The sequence below is a fragment of the Tupaia chinensis genome, unplaced genomic scaffold (genome assembly GCF_000334495.1).
Source record: "Tupaia chinensis unplaced genomic scaffold, TupChi_1.0 Scaffold000384_1, whole genome shotgun sequence".
NCBI classification, from domain to species: Eukaryota; Metazoa; Chordata; class Mammalia; order Scandentia; family Tupaiidae; genus Tupaia; species Tupaia belangeri.
The window spans coordinates 360,293-377,418 of record NW_006159886.1 but is presented as its reverse complement, the minus strand read 5'-3'; the positions used below and the strand labels follow the sequence as shown (position 1 = coordinate 377,418).

At 54.9% G+C, this 17,126-nt stretch overlaps 1 protein-coding gene across 1 annotated transcript in view; it reads left to right on the top strand.

The window, feature by feature from the left end:
- SORCS2 (sortilin related VPS10 domain containing receptor 2) overlaps nucleotides 1-17,126 on the top strand; it is a 585,200-nt gene that overhangs the window by 546,142 nt on the left and 21,932 nt on the right. Inside the window, exons 14-19 of the mRNA XM_006153641.2 lie at nucleotides 427-534; nucleotides 4,262-4,382; nucleotides 5,630-5,763; nucleotides 6,651-6,776; nucleotides 9,202-9,373; nucleotides 16,416-16,602. Coding sequence (XP_006153703.1) covers nucleotides 427-534; nucleotides 4,262-4,382; nucleotides 5,630-5,763; nucleotides 6,651-6,776; nucleotides 9,202-9,373; nucleotides 16,416-16,602 — 848 coding nt within the window. The remainder of the gene's footprint in view (nucleotides 1-426; nucleotides 535-4,261; nucleotides 4,383-5,629; nucleotides 5,764-6,650; nucleotides 6,777-9,201; nucleotides 9,374-16,415; nucleotides 16,603-17,126) is intronic.

The window sequence follows — 17,126 nt, the reverse complement described above, 5'->3', positions numbered from 1 at the left end:
GCATGAGACCAGGGTGATCCAAACAAGGAAACAAGGAAGCTACCTGAAGGTACTTAGGTGAGAGTGGGTTGCGACCTCTTCAGATCCATCAAAGAGCCCCTGAGGAATTAAGGGGCCATGGGACCCAGAGCCTAGAAGGCAGAGAGGGCAGCTGCCAGTAAGTATCACTTCTGGCAGAGAAAAGAGCCTTCTGCCTTGTAAGATGGTGGCACTATGACACTCCTCCTGTCACTGGCCTGGCACCCCTGGGCCAGTCTGAGGCCTTGGGTAGGCCAAACCAGTGTTTCCAAAGCCATGCAGGGACTAAGACCATCTCTGCGGTCGCCAGCACCACGCCCAGCACATGGGCCTTGTGGTTGCATGCGGGATTTGGGCTGCCACGGGGAGCGTCCAGGCCTGCTTGGCCAACGTCCCTTCTCTTGGCAGGTTCAGTGTGGACGAGGGCCTCACCTGGAGCACTCACAACTTCACCAGCACCTCGGTGTTCGTGGACGGGCTTCTGAGCGAGCCGGGGGACGAGACGCTGGTCATGACGTGAGTGCATGGGCTAGGGCTGGGGGCATGGGCCCAGGCTCGCTGCCCTGAAGTGCGCTCAGGCTCGGGACCCGGCCTCCACCTCAAGTCAGGGCCCAGTAGTTCCCCTCAGCCCCCATCCCCAGGTCCCCTGGGAGGTGGCCACTCTTCCCTGTTCCAGGGTGTCTGCTGCCTGCCCAGGGTCTGCTGGCCAGCAGAGGCAGAGCTGAGGCTCAGGGTCACTCTGGCATCCTGTCTGCAGTTAATGATGACAGTGGTACGATCAGCTGTTGGCACCTTCCTTAGCTACCCGGTAGGGGTGAGGTCCGGACCCAGACAGGCCAGTACAGGGAGGAGCTTGGCTGTAACCCTACTCTGTGTCGAAGGCACGGTCCTGCCCAGCTTCCATCTCCAACCCAGCAGCCTGTGCCGAGCCCCACCTTGGGTCAAATGCTACATGAGGCCCCATGGGGCTGAGAGGTGTTGGAATCCCTGGTATTCAGAGCTGCCTGGCCCAGGAGCGAGACTCAGGGGACAATGAGAACTGAAGACAGGCACACAGGGCTTAACCCTGCTGCAGCCATGCTAAGGAAGAGCAGGCATGTCCCCAGGACCCGATGAAATAAAGACTCACCCAGGCACCTTCTCCTTGGGCATCCCGCCACGTGGGGGACCTATTGTAGACCGAGCTGGCTCTGAGCTGGGCCAGGGCCCCGGACTCTCAGCACCCCGATGCCAGGCACCCAGGCGCACTTGGCGCCGCGTGGTGGGGCTCCCCTGTATGTCTTTATGATGAGACCTGGCACCTGTGGGTGTCCCTTATTTGGAGATAGGGTCGCGCTGGTGGATGAAGTCAGGATGAGGCCGTGATAGGGCAGGCCTACTCCGTGACCGGCGGCCATGTAAGAAGAGAGGACAGACGCGCAGACACAGATGAGGGCCGCGTGCAGACAGGCACCGAGCACTACGGCCGCAAACCCGGATCACCTGGAGTCACCGGGGGCTGGAAGAGCCAGGAAGGCTCCTCCCCTAGAGTCTTAGGCGGGAGCATGGCCCCAAGACCCCTTCGTGTAGGACTTACCTCCAAACTGTGAGAGAACACATTTCTGGGTTTTTATTATTTTATTTTATTTAGAGGGTTTTGCCTTAGGATGTGTGTGCTCACCAGAGAAAGAGAGACAATGAGAGCGAAAGTGAGAAGTCACCCCGCATGGGGATGGCCGGGCCGCAATCCCTTCTTCTTCATTCTCCTCCATTCTCCTCCTAGGATCTTGGGCACGCATGCCCATGCACACACATGCACACACATACATGCACATGCACGCACATGCATGCCCATGCACGCACATGCACGCACATGCATGCCGTTTGAGTTTCAAGCCCCCAGGTTTAGAACTCGAACCTCGGTCAGTCAGGTAGGAGTCCAGAGACGTAACCGCTGTGCCATCTGCTGGCCCCACATTTCTGTTATTTTAAGCCATCGGGTTGTGGCAATTTGTTAGACCAGCCACGGGAAACTGCTGGAGCATCCCACCACTCTTCCCTTTCCAAGTGCTCAGCTCGGGGCCAGGGGCGACTGACGTGGGACTGCCCCCTGGACTTTGGTTCTCTGCTCTGGCCTTTCTGGAGCAGACAGGCCTGTCCCACCCTCTCCCCCGAGGCGGCTGGGCCCTGTGACCTTTCCCTCGCCCCCTGGCTGGAGCAGCCCATGCTTTGTGGAAGTGGGGACTGAAGGCCGTGATTCCCGGGCTTGGTCTCAGAACGAAGAGCCAGCCGAGTCATTACCCAAGTCACACGTGAGTTTGCCCTCCCTGCTGCAGTGGGCCTTCCCTCTCACGACCCTTCTGCGCTCTCCCGCCAGCCGGAAAGGCACGTGCAGAAAAGCCCAGAAGTGCCTGGCCCTCGCCCCACCTCCCTTTTCATGCCCTGTCCTCCTCTGCAGGCCCACAGAGCTCTCAGGAGGCCACACAGGGGCAGCCCCAGCCATGGGACGCAGGCCTGCTTGTGGCAAAACCACTCCGCGTCTTCCCTGGGATGCCCTTGCACGCTTTGTCCCCAGGTCACCAATATGGCCCCGGTGATGGGGCTGTCAGAGGCTTTATTGAGCTCCTACTGCATCTTAGGGGCTGTTTTTATCCATTATCTCATCTTATTCTCTTAAGAAATCCCACCTGAAGGCTTTATCTCCCATCTCTAGAAATGCTAAGCTCTCAAAGAAGTCTACCCCCTCAGGAAATGGTGGGAAGGGACCCCACCCAGAGAGGAGGGAGGCCCCAGGATCCCGGTGGGGAGTAGCCCCCTTCAGAGTTTCTTTTTTCTTTTTTTCTTTTTTTGGAGAGGTTTTTGATATAAGGCACGTGCACTCGCCAGAAAGACAGAAAGAGACAGAGAGACAGAAAGCGAGAAATCACCCCCCAGGGGGGATGGCCACGCCACAATCCCTTCTCCTCCATTCTCCTCTCGGGATCTTGGGCACGCATGCACATGTGCCCGGCGTGAGTTTAAGCCACCGGGTCCGGGACTGGAACCATAGTTAACTACATGGGAGTCCAGCGACATGGCCCTTACACCAACTGTTGGTCCCACCGCTTTCAGAGTTTCTGATGCCTGGTGTTGGTGGCTCCCCTGGCCCTGGACACAGGCTCACCCATGACCACACATTTCACTCCCTAAAGCTCCTACCGGCTTCACCGGGGACAGGCGGAGTGCATCCCCTCCTTTCCTGAGACCACAGGGGAGGCAACAGGCAAAAGGCCCCAGCCTGTGAGTGTTTGGAGGACTGAGGGCAGGCTCGGCACGGACCCCTTGCAGGGCTGAGCTGTTTGCCAGGGCAGGAGCCAGCCATGCCTGGTGGTGACTGACCTGTATACAGAGGGCAGGAGGTCAGCGTCTCTGCAGGGCCTGAGAAATGGGCACCTTCCACCCCAGGGCATCACCGGCTCGTCCTCGCAGGATGCCCGGCCCTGCACCCCGACCGTCAGCACATCAGAGCTGGTGTGGGCTTCAGAAACAGCCCAGCTTTCATCTCCCCCGGCAGACAGGACATTGTGTCCCCAGAATGGCAACGGCAGAATTCACGGCCAGCCGCTGTCACCGTCTGAGGTTTTGTGTTTCAAAGATCAGAATGGTTCCTGCACATCCCCTATTTCACAGTGCCGCAGCTTCAAACAAGTTTCCAATTCCAGCTGACACAGAAATGATGCAAACCGCGGTAGAGGGGGCACGGCCGCGCTAGAACACAGAGTGGGGCGCAGGCCTGTGGGGGCCGCCTGCTCAGAGGACCTCACCCCGCTCCCCTCTCCTTCCCTGTCTCGCTCTCATCCCCCACACAGGGGAGCACATTTTCCCAGGTAGCCCCACTGTCCAAATCCAGGCCAAGATGACATGGCTGGCCCTGCCGCCTGGGGATGTCTCCCATGCAGAGCACAAGACTGACTTGCAGCTGTGGAAGGGCCCTGGTGGCAGCTGGGAGAACGGGGCTCCTTGCCCATTCATCGGGGGCTGACCACACAGGCTCAGACGAGCTGGCCCACACAGTGCTTGTACATGACCCACAGTACAAGCCACAGATAAGGACCAGCAGCTGTGGGATGCTAACACCTGCGGACACCAGGCACGGTGCCCGGGTGCCCCATTCTCACCCCAGCCAGGGCAGCAGAGGCGTTGCTGCACCCCTGTCCACGTGGGTTTGCACAGCACAGGTGGAGCAAACTAAGGTGCTTTCCTGTCCCTTCCCCTTTCCACCCAGGGTCTTCGGCCACATCAGCTTCCGCTCTGACTGGGAGCTTGTCAAGGTGGACTTCCGGCCCTCCTTCTCCAGGCAGTGCAGCGAGGAAGACTACAGCTCCTGGGACCTCACCAACCTCCAGGTGGGCAGGAGGCAGGCAGGGCCCTCTGTCTGCCAGAGTGCTCCCCTCCAGGAGGTCCTCAAGGAGTCCCCCAACTCTACAAGTCTGATCCTCCTGTGGATTGTCTGGACCCTGGGGTGGCTCTGGGCCGAGAGTCGGTCACACACTCCACTCACGGAATTATGGATCATTCACTATCCCAACCCATGGAGGAAGAGTATGCTCGGGATTCCGGGTTTTCCGGATCTCAGGAAGACAACACATGTGTGCTCCGTATGTGACAGTGGGGTCTGGAGAAATGCGGTGTTTCAGTGCAGGGCCTGGGATTGTTGGAAATTAGCTAGCTCTCTGTTAGAGAGAGGATTGATGAACATTTGCTAAAGCATGATGCAGAAGCTTTACCCAGGCCCACCGTGATAGGAGTAGGAGCCGTGCTGGGGTCTGGTAATGGGGAGACAAGGGGCTTCTCTGAATCCCACATGGGCAGGTGGGAACTTAGAGCCAGGGAGCAGCCTGGCGTGTGTGTGTGTGTGTGCGTGTGTGTGTGCATGTGTGTGTGTGTGTGTGTGTGTGTGCATGTGTGTGGTGAGGGGGCCCTAGGGTAGAAAATTACTCAAAGGGAATTTCAGGATTAAGGGGTTTCTGACTAAACTGGACCAACAGGGACATTGCCGCGGCAAGCCATGGACTAGGACGTCACCTGAGACGGTCGGGGGGAGCCTGGTCACATGTTGAGGACAATCAGGAATCCAGGGTGGGCTTCTGGCTAAATGGAGTTAGCAGGTTTCTTTCCTAGAGTTGGGTTTCCGAGTGCACGGGCCCCCAAGAAGGCTCAAGGAGCTGGCTAAAGTTTGGCTAATCAGCGATGCCTTGTCAGTCCTGCACCTGCTACTGCCCAGGTGGGGGAGGGGCCTGTTCTGATCACTCCTTGTGGCCCTACTGTGCATCCACAGGACCCCCAAGACCACGGTTAGGCCCCAGCTCCTGTACAGGCCTAGCACCCTCAGGGCCCAAGGGATAAAGAGGGACTTAATGGGGCTGCAGTTTCCACAGCTCTGTGGTCCCTGTACTCAGTAGGTGCCCAGTGAAGGCTGGCAGATTAGGAGGAGAGGGAGGCTGCCCCAGCTTGGCTTCCAGCCTGCTACTTCCCCTCAGGGGACACCTTTCTGCCCCAACTGCTGCCTGAGGTATCAGCCATGTCTGGGGTCGAGCGTGATCAGCGGCCGGCCCTTCTGAATTGCCTCCTCACCCCTATGTTTGTGCTGCAGGGTGACCACTGCATCATGGGCCAGCAGAGAAGCTTCCGGAAGAGGAAGTCCACGTCCTGGTGTGTTAAGGGGAGGAGCTTCACGTCAGCACTCACATCTCGTGTGTGTGAGTGCCGGGACTCAGACTTCCTCTGGTGAGCATCCAGTTCTTTGACCCATGGATCTCCTGTGGCTGCTTGAGCATCCTCACAACATGGCAGCCAGCTTCCCCCTGCAGCCAGGAGGGGGCCACAATGCCTGAGACCAATCATAGCCTGGTCTCAGGGTCATATACTGTCACTCCCTCTTATTCTGTCTGTTAGAAGCAGGTCAATAAGGAGACCAGCAGTTGGCATAATGGCTATATCGCTGGACTCACATGCAGTTGACCACGGTTCGAGTCCCGGACCCGGTGGCTTAAACTCACGCTGGACGCGTGTGCATGCGTGCCCAAGATCCCAAGAGGAGAAAGAAGAAGGGATTGTGGCATGGCCATCCCCCTAGGGGATGATTTCTTGCTTGCAGTCTCTCTCTCTCTGTCTTTCTGGAGAGCGCACGTGCCCTATAGCAAAAACCTCTCAAATAAAAAAAGAAAAGAAGCAGGTCAATAAGTCCAGCCCACACTCAAGCAAGGAGGGTTAAAGGATTCGTGGGTGTATTTTTTTCCTTTAAGATTTTTCACCATAGGGCAAAACCTGTGCTTGCCATGTGTTTGCCAGAGAGAGACAGAGACAGAGACAGAGAGAAGAAAAGCGAGAAGTCACTGCCTGGGGGGATGGCCAGGCTGCATTCCTCTCCCCGTTTCTCCTCTCAGGGCTCTGGGCATACACAAACACGCCCATTGTAGTTTTCAAGCCGCTGGGTCCGGGACTCCAACACAGTTGGTCATGTGAGAGTCCGTTGCCTTGTGGATTAGCTTCTGTGTCCCAGAAAACAGGTGCACAGCAGGCCCTTGGCATGAGGGTCCCCGCCCAGCCCCCCAGACTTCACCTCTGACACCCAGCTGTGCCTGTCACCTGGCCCCTGTTCTTTCCTTCCCTAGTGACTACGGGTTTGAGCGCACGTCCTCAGAGTCTGCTGCCGGCAAGTGCTCCGCCAACTTCTGGTACAACCCGCTGTCCCCTCCCGACGACTGTGCGCTGGGCCAGACCTACACCAGCAGCCTCGGGTGAGTGTGCGCCCGGCCATCCCCTACAACTCCAGGGCAGAGCCCTGGGCCTCCCAAAAGCTGTCTTCCTGGCTGCGCCTGCAGCTCCCGAGTGGAGTCAGGAAGAGGAGTCAGGCTGAGGGTGTGCTGTGCTCGTGAGCGTGGAGCCTGAATCCAGGACTCACGTGTGCCACCCGTCACTGACACGTGAACACACCTCCCAGGCCAAAGGAGGCCACGGTCTCCCCGCTGGGCTCATGTGGGCCAGCACCAGGGGACAGCGGCCTCAGTCGGCTCTGAACAGAAAAGGTGCAAGTTGCCCACAGCCCAGACCGGCTGCAGGTGCTGTGCTCACCCCGAGAAGCAGTTCCCCCCACCCTGGTCCTTCAAGCTGCCCCATCTACTGACACTTAGTGAGCCAGGCTCTTAGCTGGAGGCGTTCATGCTGCCTGGAGGTCTCAGCTTAAATGGCACTTCCTCCAGGTAGCCTTCCTTGACCACCCACCCCTGGCCCCGGGCTTATTGATGTTATTGTCATCACTCAGCTAATTGTCCTCCCTGCTGGACTGTAAGCCTCACAACACGCAGGTGTCCCTTCAGTCTGCTGTGGGATGAACGCAGCTATGCATGGGGGCTGGTGCTCAGCGGGTGTGAGCACGCGTGGTACTGTTCCTCCACCGCAGCTGAGCACACAGTTTATAAAGGATTAGCTTCGTAAAAAGGTTAGGGGTAGGACCAGCAGATGGCATAATGGTTATGCTGCTCGATTCTGATGGCCGCCCACGGTTTGAGTCCCGGGCCCAGAGGCTTGAAACTCACACCGGGCACGTGTGTGTGCCCAAAATTCTGAGAGGAGAATGAAGGAGAAGGGATTGCGATATAGCCTTTCCCCATGGAGGGTGATTTCTCGCTGTCTCTCTTCCTACCTGTCTCTGTCTCTCCTGTGAACACACATACCCTATAGTAAAAATCTGAAGGAAAAAAAAGTGAGTGGCGTGAATGCTGTGAGCCTCAGCTTCAGGAGGCCCCAGACGTGCTCCACCTGAAGGTCCCCACCCCCAGTTCTCAGGGAGAGCTCTCAGAGGGGGAGAGAAAAGCCTTCAGGCTTATTGGAAAGCCCCCACTGCTTCCCCTGGGGCGCTGAGGAAACTGGGTCAGAAGCTGAGCGCTCCGCTGGGTGACAAGCCGAGTTGTCCACACTCCATCCTTCCATCGCCCATCTGTCACCACCTCACCGTCAGCCGTCTCCCCGGGTACCAATCCCTCTATCTAGCCAGGTATCCAGCACCCACCCATCGTTCCGTCCCCCACCCCGCACCGGGCAGCCACAGCAGCCTCTCCAGCACACCCCCAGGGTCTGGCGGGCAGAGGCTCCCACCTGACGTTTCAGAGCTGCGGCCTCAGAGCAGAGGGCTCGCACCATCATCATAGCAGCGCCCTGCGGGGCTCAGGGCGGAGGCGGGTTGCTCTGAAGAACAGCATTTTCTTTCAAGCCACTATCAAATAGATCCTCGCAGGACAGACTTCCGAGTGTGCACTCAGTGTCTGAACCTCGGGGAAATCAGCCCTGAGGACAAGAAGAGGCACCGGCGCTGGGGAGCATTTTGGTGGCGACGCTGGGCTCACAGACTGATGCTCAGTGCGCCTGGGACCTTCACTGGTGCCGCGCTGCCCAGCTGTGGTCGCCCAGGGCACCCAGGGCTCCCAGGGCTCTGCTCCAAGGCCCGTCTGGCCTCATCCCAAGCCTGCTCCCTCTCTGGGCTCCTCCTACCCACCACAGGGCATTCACAGGTCTCCCCACGACTGGGGTGCTCTTCCTTCTCCTGCGTCACCCTGCCCAGCACCGTCCCAGTCGTGCTTTTCCATGGGTGGGATTTGACCGGGAAGGCACTGCGCACACCATAGTCCAGGACCTGGAGCGTAACAGGTGTTAGCGAATGTGAGCTGTGGGACGGGGTCCATGGGTGGGGTGCCATCTGGGCCAGGGATGCGGAGCTTTGGGACGAGAGATATCGCTTGCCCACAGCTGCATTGTGAGTCGCAGGCAGGGCAGGGTGGACCCAAGTCCCTCCTGGGCACTGTGTTCTCTGCGTTTCCCAGAGATTCCACAGGTTTCAGGCCGGCTCCTTAAATCAGTCCCTCAGCAGCAGCAACAACAGCTATTGCTATTGTAAGTAATACGAGCAGACCGAAGATGTGCCTGCTGACTGAAGCAGGTCCTGCTGTTACCAGTCTTCCCTGCTCTGAGCCTCGGTTTTCTCCTCTTGGAAACGGAACAGTAACAGCAATGAGGAGGAGACAGGAGGAGGGTGCACGTGGGTGACGGGAGCCTTGGGGGTCAGAAGCTGAAGTCCCCTCACCCGGGTGACAAGCACACTGCTGCCCAGACAGCTGAGCCCTTTCCCCCACCTGTCCGATCTGATCCTGACCGCTCTCATCTATCCAGGTACCGGAAGGTGGTGTCCAACGTGTGTGAAGGCGGTGTGGACCTGCGGCAGAGCCCAGTGCAGCTCCAGTGTCCCCTGACGCCTCCCCGGGGCCTGCAGATCAGCATCCAGGGCGAGGCGGTGGCCGTGCGTCCTGGGGAGGACGTCCTGTTTGTGGTGCGGCAGGAGCAGGTGAGTGGGCGCCTCCCCGGCTCAGATGTTGTCCCACAGGGCAGCACGCACTGGCCAGATGTGCACAGGTGCACAGGTGTCTTCTGTGCCCAGAAGTGGTTTAGAGCATGGCCATTGAGAACAGCCCGTTCCAAACTGCGGGAGGGGACGGTGAGCCAGACCAGCCTTTAAACGGGAGGCAGAGCAGACGCGAGGAGGGGAGAATGTAAGGGAGGGTATCCGAGTACGGCAGGGCAAAGGCAGGGTCAGACATGGAGGGCTGCATGTACATGTGTGTGTACTGGACTGGGGCCTGTTGATTACCGTCATGGCCGTACAGGTTTTTCAATTTTTGTTTGTGTGTTTGTTAGAAGGTATGATAGCCAGGGAGAGAGCGAACGGAGCGAGCATCCCCCAATGGGACATGGTCACACTGCAATTTTGTCCCTCAAGGAGTTTCATATAGCACTGTCCCTTTGACAGTGCCTCGACCACTGTGGTCCCTCAGAAGTATGAACAAAAGTTAAAAGAACAAAATTCTTTTAACTCCTTATCTTAGGGCTCTTCCATGTGCTCTTTCTTCTTCCTGGAACATGTTCTCTGTCATAATTTTGAACTACACATATTGTTCTAGATGTCTCCAGCGGATGTCAACAGGCAACATCATTTATGTCCAGTGTATGCTCAGTTTCTCTTCTTCATTGATTTTCCTTTACACCTTGTTTGCTCTGTGAGAACAATGCAGAATCTGAAGCCAACCAAGGAAACAGAAACGTACCAATACTTCTAGTACAAGAGTCCATGTGACCTTTAAGAAGAGTCCAACTCAACTGGCTGAAAAGTTCTCTGTGGGAAAAGCATTTTCTCAAGGTCAGAAGAACCTGCAGGTTGTTTTTACTTGGCTGGGCTGGTGATGCTTCATCAAAGAGGTGATTCTTCGTCTTGGGGATGAGTAAGCATTCATCAGCAGACAAGTGGGACGAAAGTGCAACCTCAGCAGAGGGAGCAGAAGAGATGAAAATATAAAAGGAAGAAACAATTTGGTATAAAAATATTGATGACATTTGTCAAGATAAGGAAAACAGACGGAGGAGGAAGTTTTCAGAGAAAGATGAACCTGTTGGATTTGGCTGATCTGGGACTGCATGGTGGAGATAGATGGAGAATGAGTGATTGGGTGTGTGAAGAAGGATATGAGCTTGATCTATCAAAGGCAGGAAAGCTCCCCGGGGCCTGCAGATCAGCATCCAGGGCGAGGCGGTGGCCGTGCGTCCTGGGGAGGACGTCCTGTTTGTGGTGCGGCAGGAGCAGGTGAGTGGGCGCCTCCCCGGCTCAGATGTTGTCCCACAGGGCAGCACGCACTGGCCAGATGTGCACAGGTGCACAGGTGTCTTCTGTGCCCAGAAGTGGTTTAGAGCATGGCCATTGAGAACAGCCCGTTCCAAACTGCGGGAGGGGACGGTGAGCCAGACCAGCCTTTAAACGGGAGGCAGAGCAGACGCGAGGAGGGGAGAATGTAAGGGAGGGTATCCGAGTACGGCAGGGCAAAGGCAGGGTCAGACATGGAGGGCTGCATGTACATGTGTGTGTACTGGACTGGGGCCTGTTGATTACCGTCATGGCCGTACAGGTTTTTCAATTTTTGTTTGTTTGTGTGTTTGTTAGAAGGTATGTTAGCCAGGGAGAGAGCGAACGGAGCGAGCATCCCCCAATGGGACATGGTCACACTGCAATTTTGTTGCTTCCATTTCTCCATCCCGTCAGGATCTGAGGCATGTCTACACACATGCTGACATATTTTTCAAGCTGCTAGGGCTGGGAATCGAACCATGGTCTGCCGTGTGGAATCCAGCCTTCTGTGTGCAGTGCTTAATTGCTGCATTATGGGGCTGGCCAGCTCTGACAGTTGTTTAAACCTCTAATTCTTGATTTAGTCAATTTGGAATCTTAAGAAAAGCAGAAAGTTGAAAAAGAAAAAAAAAAAACCCTGTAACTTAAAAAAAACACAACGATATATATAAAATTTCTTCTTAATCTCCTTTACTTTAGAACAAGTGTTACATTTTCTTCTGATTTTAAAAATCATGTATGTCCATTGTAGAGTGTTCAAAAAGCACATAAAAATATCAAGAACGTAAAGATCACCAAAACGTCTACTCTCCTATGGTAATAACCTAATTGTTGTATTTTATTGTAGTCTTTTCATTTATTCACTTTTCATTGTTTGTTTTTTGTTATAGAGCACGTGTGCTCGCCAAAGAGACGGGGAAAATGAGAAATCGCTCCCTAGCGGGGGATGGCCGCACTGCAATCCCTTCTCCTCCATTCTCCTCCCAGAATTTTGGGCACAAGTGTACACGTGCCTGGCATGTCCGGTACTCAAACTGCTCAGTTAGCTATGTGGGGTCCAGCGCCTTAACCATGACGCCACCTGCTGGCCCATCCTTGTAGTCTTTAAATTAATTTGTAGCATACTATATTTCTGACTGTAGAAGTAACTAATGCTTTGTAGAAAATTCAAAAACAAAAATTTTAAAAGCACACAAGAAATTCAAAACTCCAGAAAAGTACGAAGGAGAATAGACTCGCCCGTGTCCTCCTGGAGAGCGCTCAGCCGAGATTCTGGGCCGTGCCCTGGGTGTGCAGGTCTGCTGGGCATCTTTGGTTAACAAATATGGGGAATGGAGCAAGCACGGCTTCATAATTATGTGCATTTTACATAAATAGCCTTCAAAATATGCTGCCAAGGTGGGGCGGGGTAATGATGACCACAGTCCTTGGCGTGGAAAAGCAGGGACTCTGGATGGTACCAACAGGGAAACTGAGGCTGAAAGGGAGGCCGAGCTCTGCATGCCAGGCACACTCTGCATAAGCCACTCCCTCTCATGGTGTCCTCTTGCTGGCTGCTTGGCTGGGAAGCTGAGGCTCACACAGGGACGTCACTTTCCCAAGGCCACAGAGTAACAAGTGGAAGCTGGAGTCGCTTCCAGGCCTTGGACCCCATGGACAGACCCCCAGGTCTGAACTGTCCTGAGTGCAGATCAGATCCCACCCCCACCCCACCCCTGGTCCTCTCATTGAGTCTGGCCCTGAGATTCATGCTTTGAGCCTTGCAGAGAGCCCTGGAGCAGGGGTAGGGCACCTCTGTTCACAGCAGTATCTTGGGGTGGCAGGAAGACAAAGCCCCCTGCCTGGCTTAGGGCCACCCCGGACCCTCAGAGTGGAGCCCTCTGATTCCTGAGTTTCAGGGCAGACTTCCAGGAAAAATGGCCATCTGCTGCCCCCTAGAGCCTGGAATCGGAGCAAGTCCACCACATGCAGGTTCGCCAAGCTGAAGCCAAGGTGGGACAGGTCCTCAGCCCGAAGCTCCTCTTTCCCACCTGCCCAGTGTGTTGTGACCCTTGCAGGGCTAGGCTGCAGGCATGGGGCCGAGCTGGCAGAGGTGAGGGAGCCTCAAAAGGATGATCTTGGAAGAGAAAGGGTTCCAGGTGCTCCCACTGTCTGGGGGAAGGGTGTGGGGCTAGGGGTGGATGCACATGCTCAGTCGTGCTTCCGCGCTAACACACATCACACACTGATGCTTGCACACTCACATGCACGCACTTGCCAACACATCCACACACACCCACCCTCACACATAAGCCAAGCTAGGCTTGAAAATAGCGCTGGAATCAGAGGAGCCCCCTTTCGTGAATATCTAAGAACTTTAAACAGATCTGAAAGAGGACCCAGAGGTAGACTTACATAAAAGGCCCAGCTGATCCCTGACACCAGCACAGAGCAACATGGGGGAGAAAGAGCAGCCTTTCCGCCCAGTGAGGACGAGCCTCGCCCTCCCCTCGCTCCAGATAGAAAGTTAGCCCCAAGTGGATGGCAGACTTAAATGTAAAACTCTAAAACTTTCAGAATGCCTAGGAGAAGGTATTTGGGATCTAGAGCAAGGAAAGAGTCTTTAGATTTTGACACCAAGAGCACAATCCATAAAAGGAAAATATGATGAATTGGGCTTCATCAAAATTAGACGCTTTTGCTCAGCGGAAGACCTTGTTAAGAAGATGAAAAGGCAGGCTACGGCGTGGGAGGAAACGCTCGCGAGCAGAAGCCAGCAAAGCCTGTACCTGGGCTATGTAAAGCGCTCACAGAATTCAACAGCAAGAAAGCAAGCCGTCGGTTAGGAAATGGACAAAGGCCTGGAGACACATTTCACGGAGAAGAATATACAGATGGCAAATCTGCACCATTAGCCATCAGGGAAATGCAAATTAAAATTGCAATTAGAAATCATTATCCGCCTATCAGAATAGCTAAAATAAAACCCGACAACCCCGAACGATGGCGGGGATATGGAGAAGCTGATCATACATGCTGGCGAGAATGGGAAGTGGGACAGCCGCTCTGAAAACAGTGTGGCAGTTTAAGAAACTAAGCGTGCAATTAGCACACAACCCAAAAATTGCACTCATGGGCATTTATACCCGGGAAATGAAGGCGTGTTCATGCAAAAACTCGTGCATGCATATTCAGAGCAGCTTTGTTCACCAAAGCCAGAAACGGCAAACAATCCAGGTGGACGCCTCCCAGGGCAAAAGGTGAAGCAAACGGTAGTACACCCATCTATGGGCACTGCCCCCCAAAACCAGAATGGGTTACTGACGTAGCTGACAACCAGGAGGAATCGCAGCTGAGTCACGCCAGATTTTTAAAAAGGCCATTCCGAATGATTCCGTGCCGTTTGGTTCCGCTTATAGAACACTCTTGAAATGATGGAGTAGTAGAAGTAGAGACCAGGTCAGTGGTTGCCACACAGTCAGAGGCTGATGGGGGGGGGGGGGTAGGCGTGGGTGTCCAAGGCAACAGGAGGACCTTGCTCTGTGTCGTGACTGTGTCGTCAGTTTGCAAGATGTTAGCCGTGGGGGGCCTGGTCAAGGGCATGTAGAAGGTCTTTGTGCTCACTTACAGTTACATAGGAATCTGTCATTTTACAATAAACTTCCACTTTTTTTTTTTTTTTTAAGTTTTTGCCATATGGCGCATGTCCTTACTAGAGAGAGACAAAGCAAGACAGTGAGCAATCACTCCCCCCGGGAATGGCCATGCTGCGATCCCTTCTCCTCCATTCTCCTTCTGGGATTTTGGGCACGCACATGCACCCAGCAATCTTCAAGCTACCAGGCCTGGGACTCGAACCGTGGGTGGGCGTGTGGGAGTCCAGTGCCTTATGACCACACCACCTGCTGGCCTCACTGTTTAACTTTTTACAAAGTACTCAATAGTAAAAATAGATCTGAATGAACTAGATCAAGGTGTTAGTGGTGGGTATTATGATGAATATTTTTTTTAATTTTTATTTTCTTTTCCTTGGTTTTGTCATGTCCCCCCACCTACATTGAGGGATATGCTACTTTTGTGATTTGGAAAAGGATGACTATTTATTTTAGTCCAAGTGAAATATTTAAGCAGCTAAGCATGCATCAATATAACCCCTTGTAGTAAAGAGCACAAGATCCTCAGAGCCATGGCCCCTCGCCAAGGTGGCCAAACCACTGACCCTGACTCCGGGTCAGAAGTGACCGTTTCTTGGGACGCAGTGCAGAAAATCCGCCCCCCACCTCCACAGGAGCAAGCAGACTTGAGACCCTCCCTCCTTCTTCCACCTAATCCCATGGGGCAGCCTTTAAATAGAGGGCGATGGATGGTAAGCCGGCCTCCGAGTTCCGGACTTGAGAGCCCGTCCTTCAACCCGTGGAATAGAATACTGGAATACCATATGTGCTAGGCCCCTGGAGATGCCATGACCAAGGGCCACTGGGTGGCCTAAAACAGCACAGCGGCTTGAGAAAATAATTTATTTGACCTCTTCCAGCTTCTGGTGGCCTAGGAATTCCCTGGTGCCGGCATCACTCCCGGCTGCCTCCGTCACCCCACAGTCTCCAGTTTCCCCTCCGTCCTCCTACAGACCCGGTCACGGGATTTAGGGCTCATCCTAAGCCAGTATGACCGTGTTAACTAAGGACACCTGCGAAGGCTCCTTTTTCCAAATGAGCTCTCCTTCTGAGGCTCCTGGTGAATTCGCCTCATGAATTGGGGGTCGTTCTTCAGCCCACTACACATATTCGTGGGAAGTTAAGTGAGCATTATTAGGTCAAAGTATTCGCTCAGCTTTTAAGGTCTGGCAGGCGTAAACTGAGAAGATTGCTGAATGGTTATTGATAACCCTGGCTCACTCTTGACCATTAACAAATGGTTTTCTGGGTGTTCTCGGGGGAGGGGCGAGCACAGCAGGGAGAGGCAGGGAAGAGGGAGGGAGAGGGAAGGAGAGCCGAGGGACTGAGAGAAAAGAAGGGAGGTATTCATGAATGTAAGAACTCTTTCTTGCCATAAAGCTTAAAAAGTTATTTCCTTCCTCAATGTCCCCCAACTCTGGGGGGGTGGGGGGGAAACGCCATTGGGTGATGCCTGTGGCAGACATGCACAGGGTGCCAAGCAGCTCGTGTGGCGATAGAGCGCAGCTGGTGGGCGCTGCAGAGACCGCCTCGCTAGCTTCACCGCTGCTCCGCTCAGAATGAGCTGAGAGACTCCGGAAGCGCAGGTCACAGGAGGGAAAGTCGTGCTCCCTCCACTTTCTGCAGATGGTTCACAAGCTTTCGGACGGGTGCACCTTTCTAGCTGCATCACCAAAGCCCTGCCTTCTGGCCCTCCCACTTCACACCTGGCTCCGGCCTCAATGGGTCTCCCCAGGACCCCAGCCTACCTCCCTAACCACCCCCTCTGCCCTCGCCCTTCCAGAGGTGGGGTGACTGCCCTACAGTGCACTCCTGGCCGTGGCCCCTGGGTAAGTCCTGTGGCTGGCAGCCGTGGCCCCTGGGTAAGTCCTTTGGCTGCCATTGTCAGCCCTGCACTCTCGGGTTTCTGAGGAGAGAAGCAGGTTGGGTCTCCTGTGCATCTCCAGAGCACACTCCCTTTGAGGAGAGAAGTGAGGAAATGGACCCTGCTGACCACATGGATCCTGCTGCCCCTCAGCTTCAGGGTCCACTCCTGAGCAGCCTGTGGTGTTTCCCTGCAGGGTGATGTCCTGACCACCAAGTACCAGGTGGATCTTGGAGATGGCTTCAAAGCCATGTATGTGAACCTCACGCTGACTGGGGAGCCCATCCGGCATCGCTACGAGAGCCCCGGAGTCTACCGCGTGTCTGTCAGGGCAGAGAACATGGCAGGGCATGACGAGGCGGTGCTCTTTGTCCAGGTCAACTGTAAGTCCATTGTCCCTTTGAGACCAAATCACTTCCTGTCACAAAGAGAGCCTGGTCCTTGGGGAAGCACGTTGAGTCCTGCAGGGCTGCTGTACCCTCCATCCTCAGGATGGTGAGCCCAAGGACAGGGAGAAAGGCAGATTGAGCCCGAACCCACACCCCTGGTGATATGTACAGTAGTCGGGTGGTTGCTACTGCTAACGATGACAGAAATGGTGGTAATAATGGTGGTGATGATAGTGATGATGGTGGTGTTGCTGCTAGTGGTGATAGTGATGGTGGTAATGATAATGGTAATGGCGATGATGATGGTGGTGGTGGTGATGGTGGTGTTACTGCTAGTGGTGATAGCAATGGTGGTAATGATGATGGTAATGGTGGTGATGGTGGTGATGGTGGTGGTGATGATGGTGGTGATGGTAATGGTAACGATGGCAGTGGTGATGGCGGTGGTGACGATGGTGGTGATGATGATGGTGATGATGGTAATGGTAATGATGATGGCAGTGGTGATGATGGTGGTG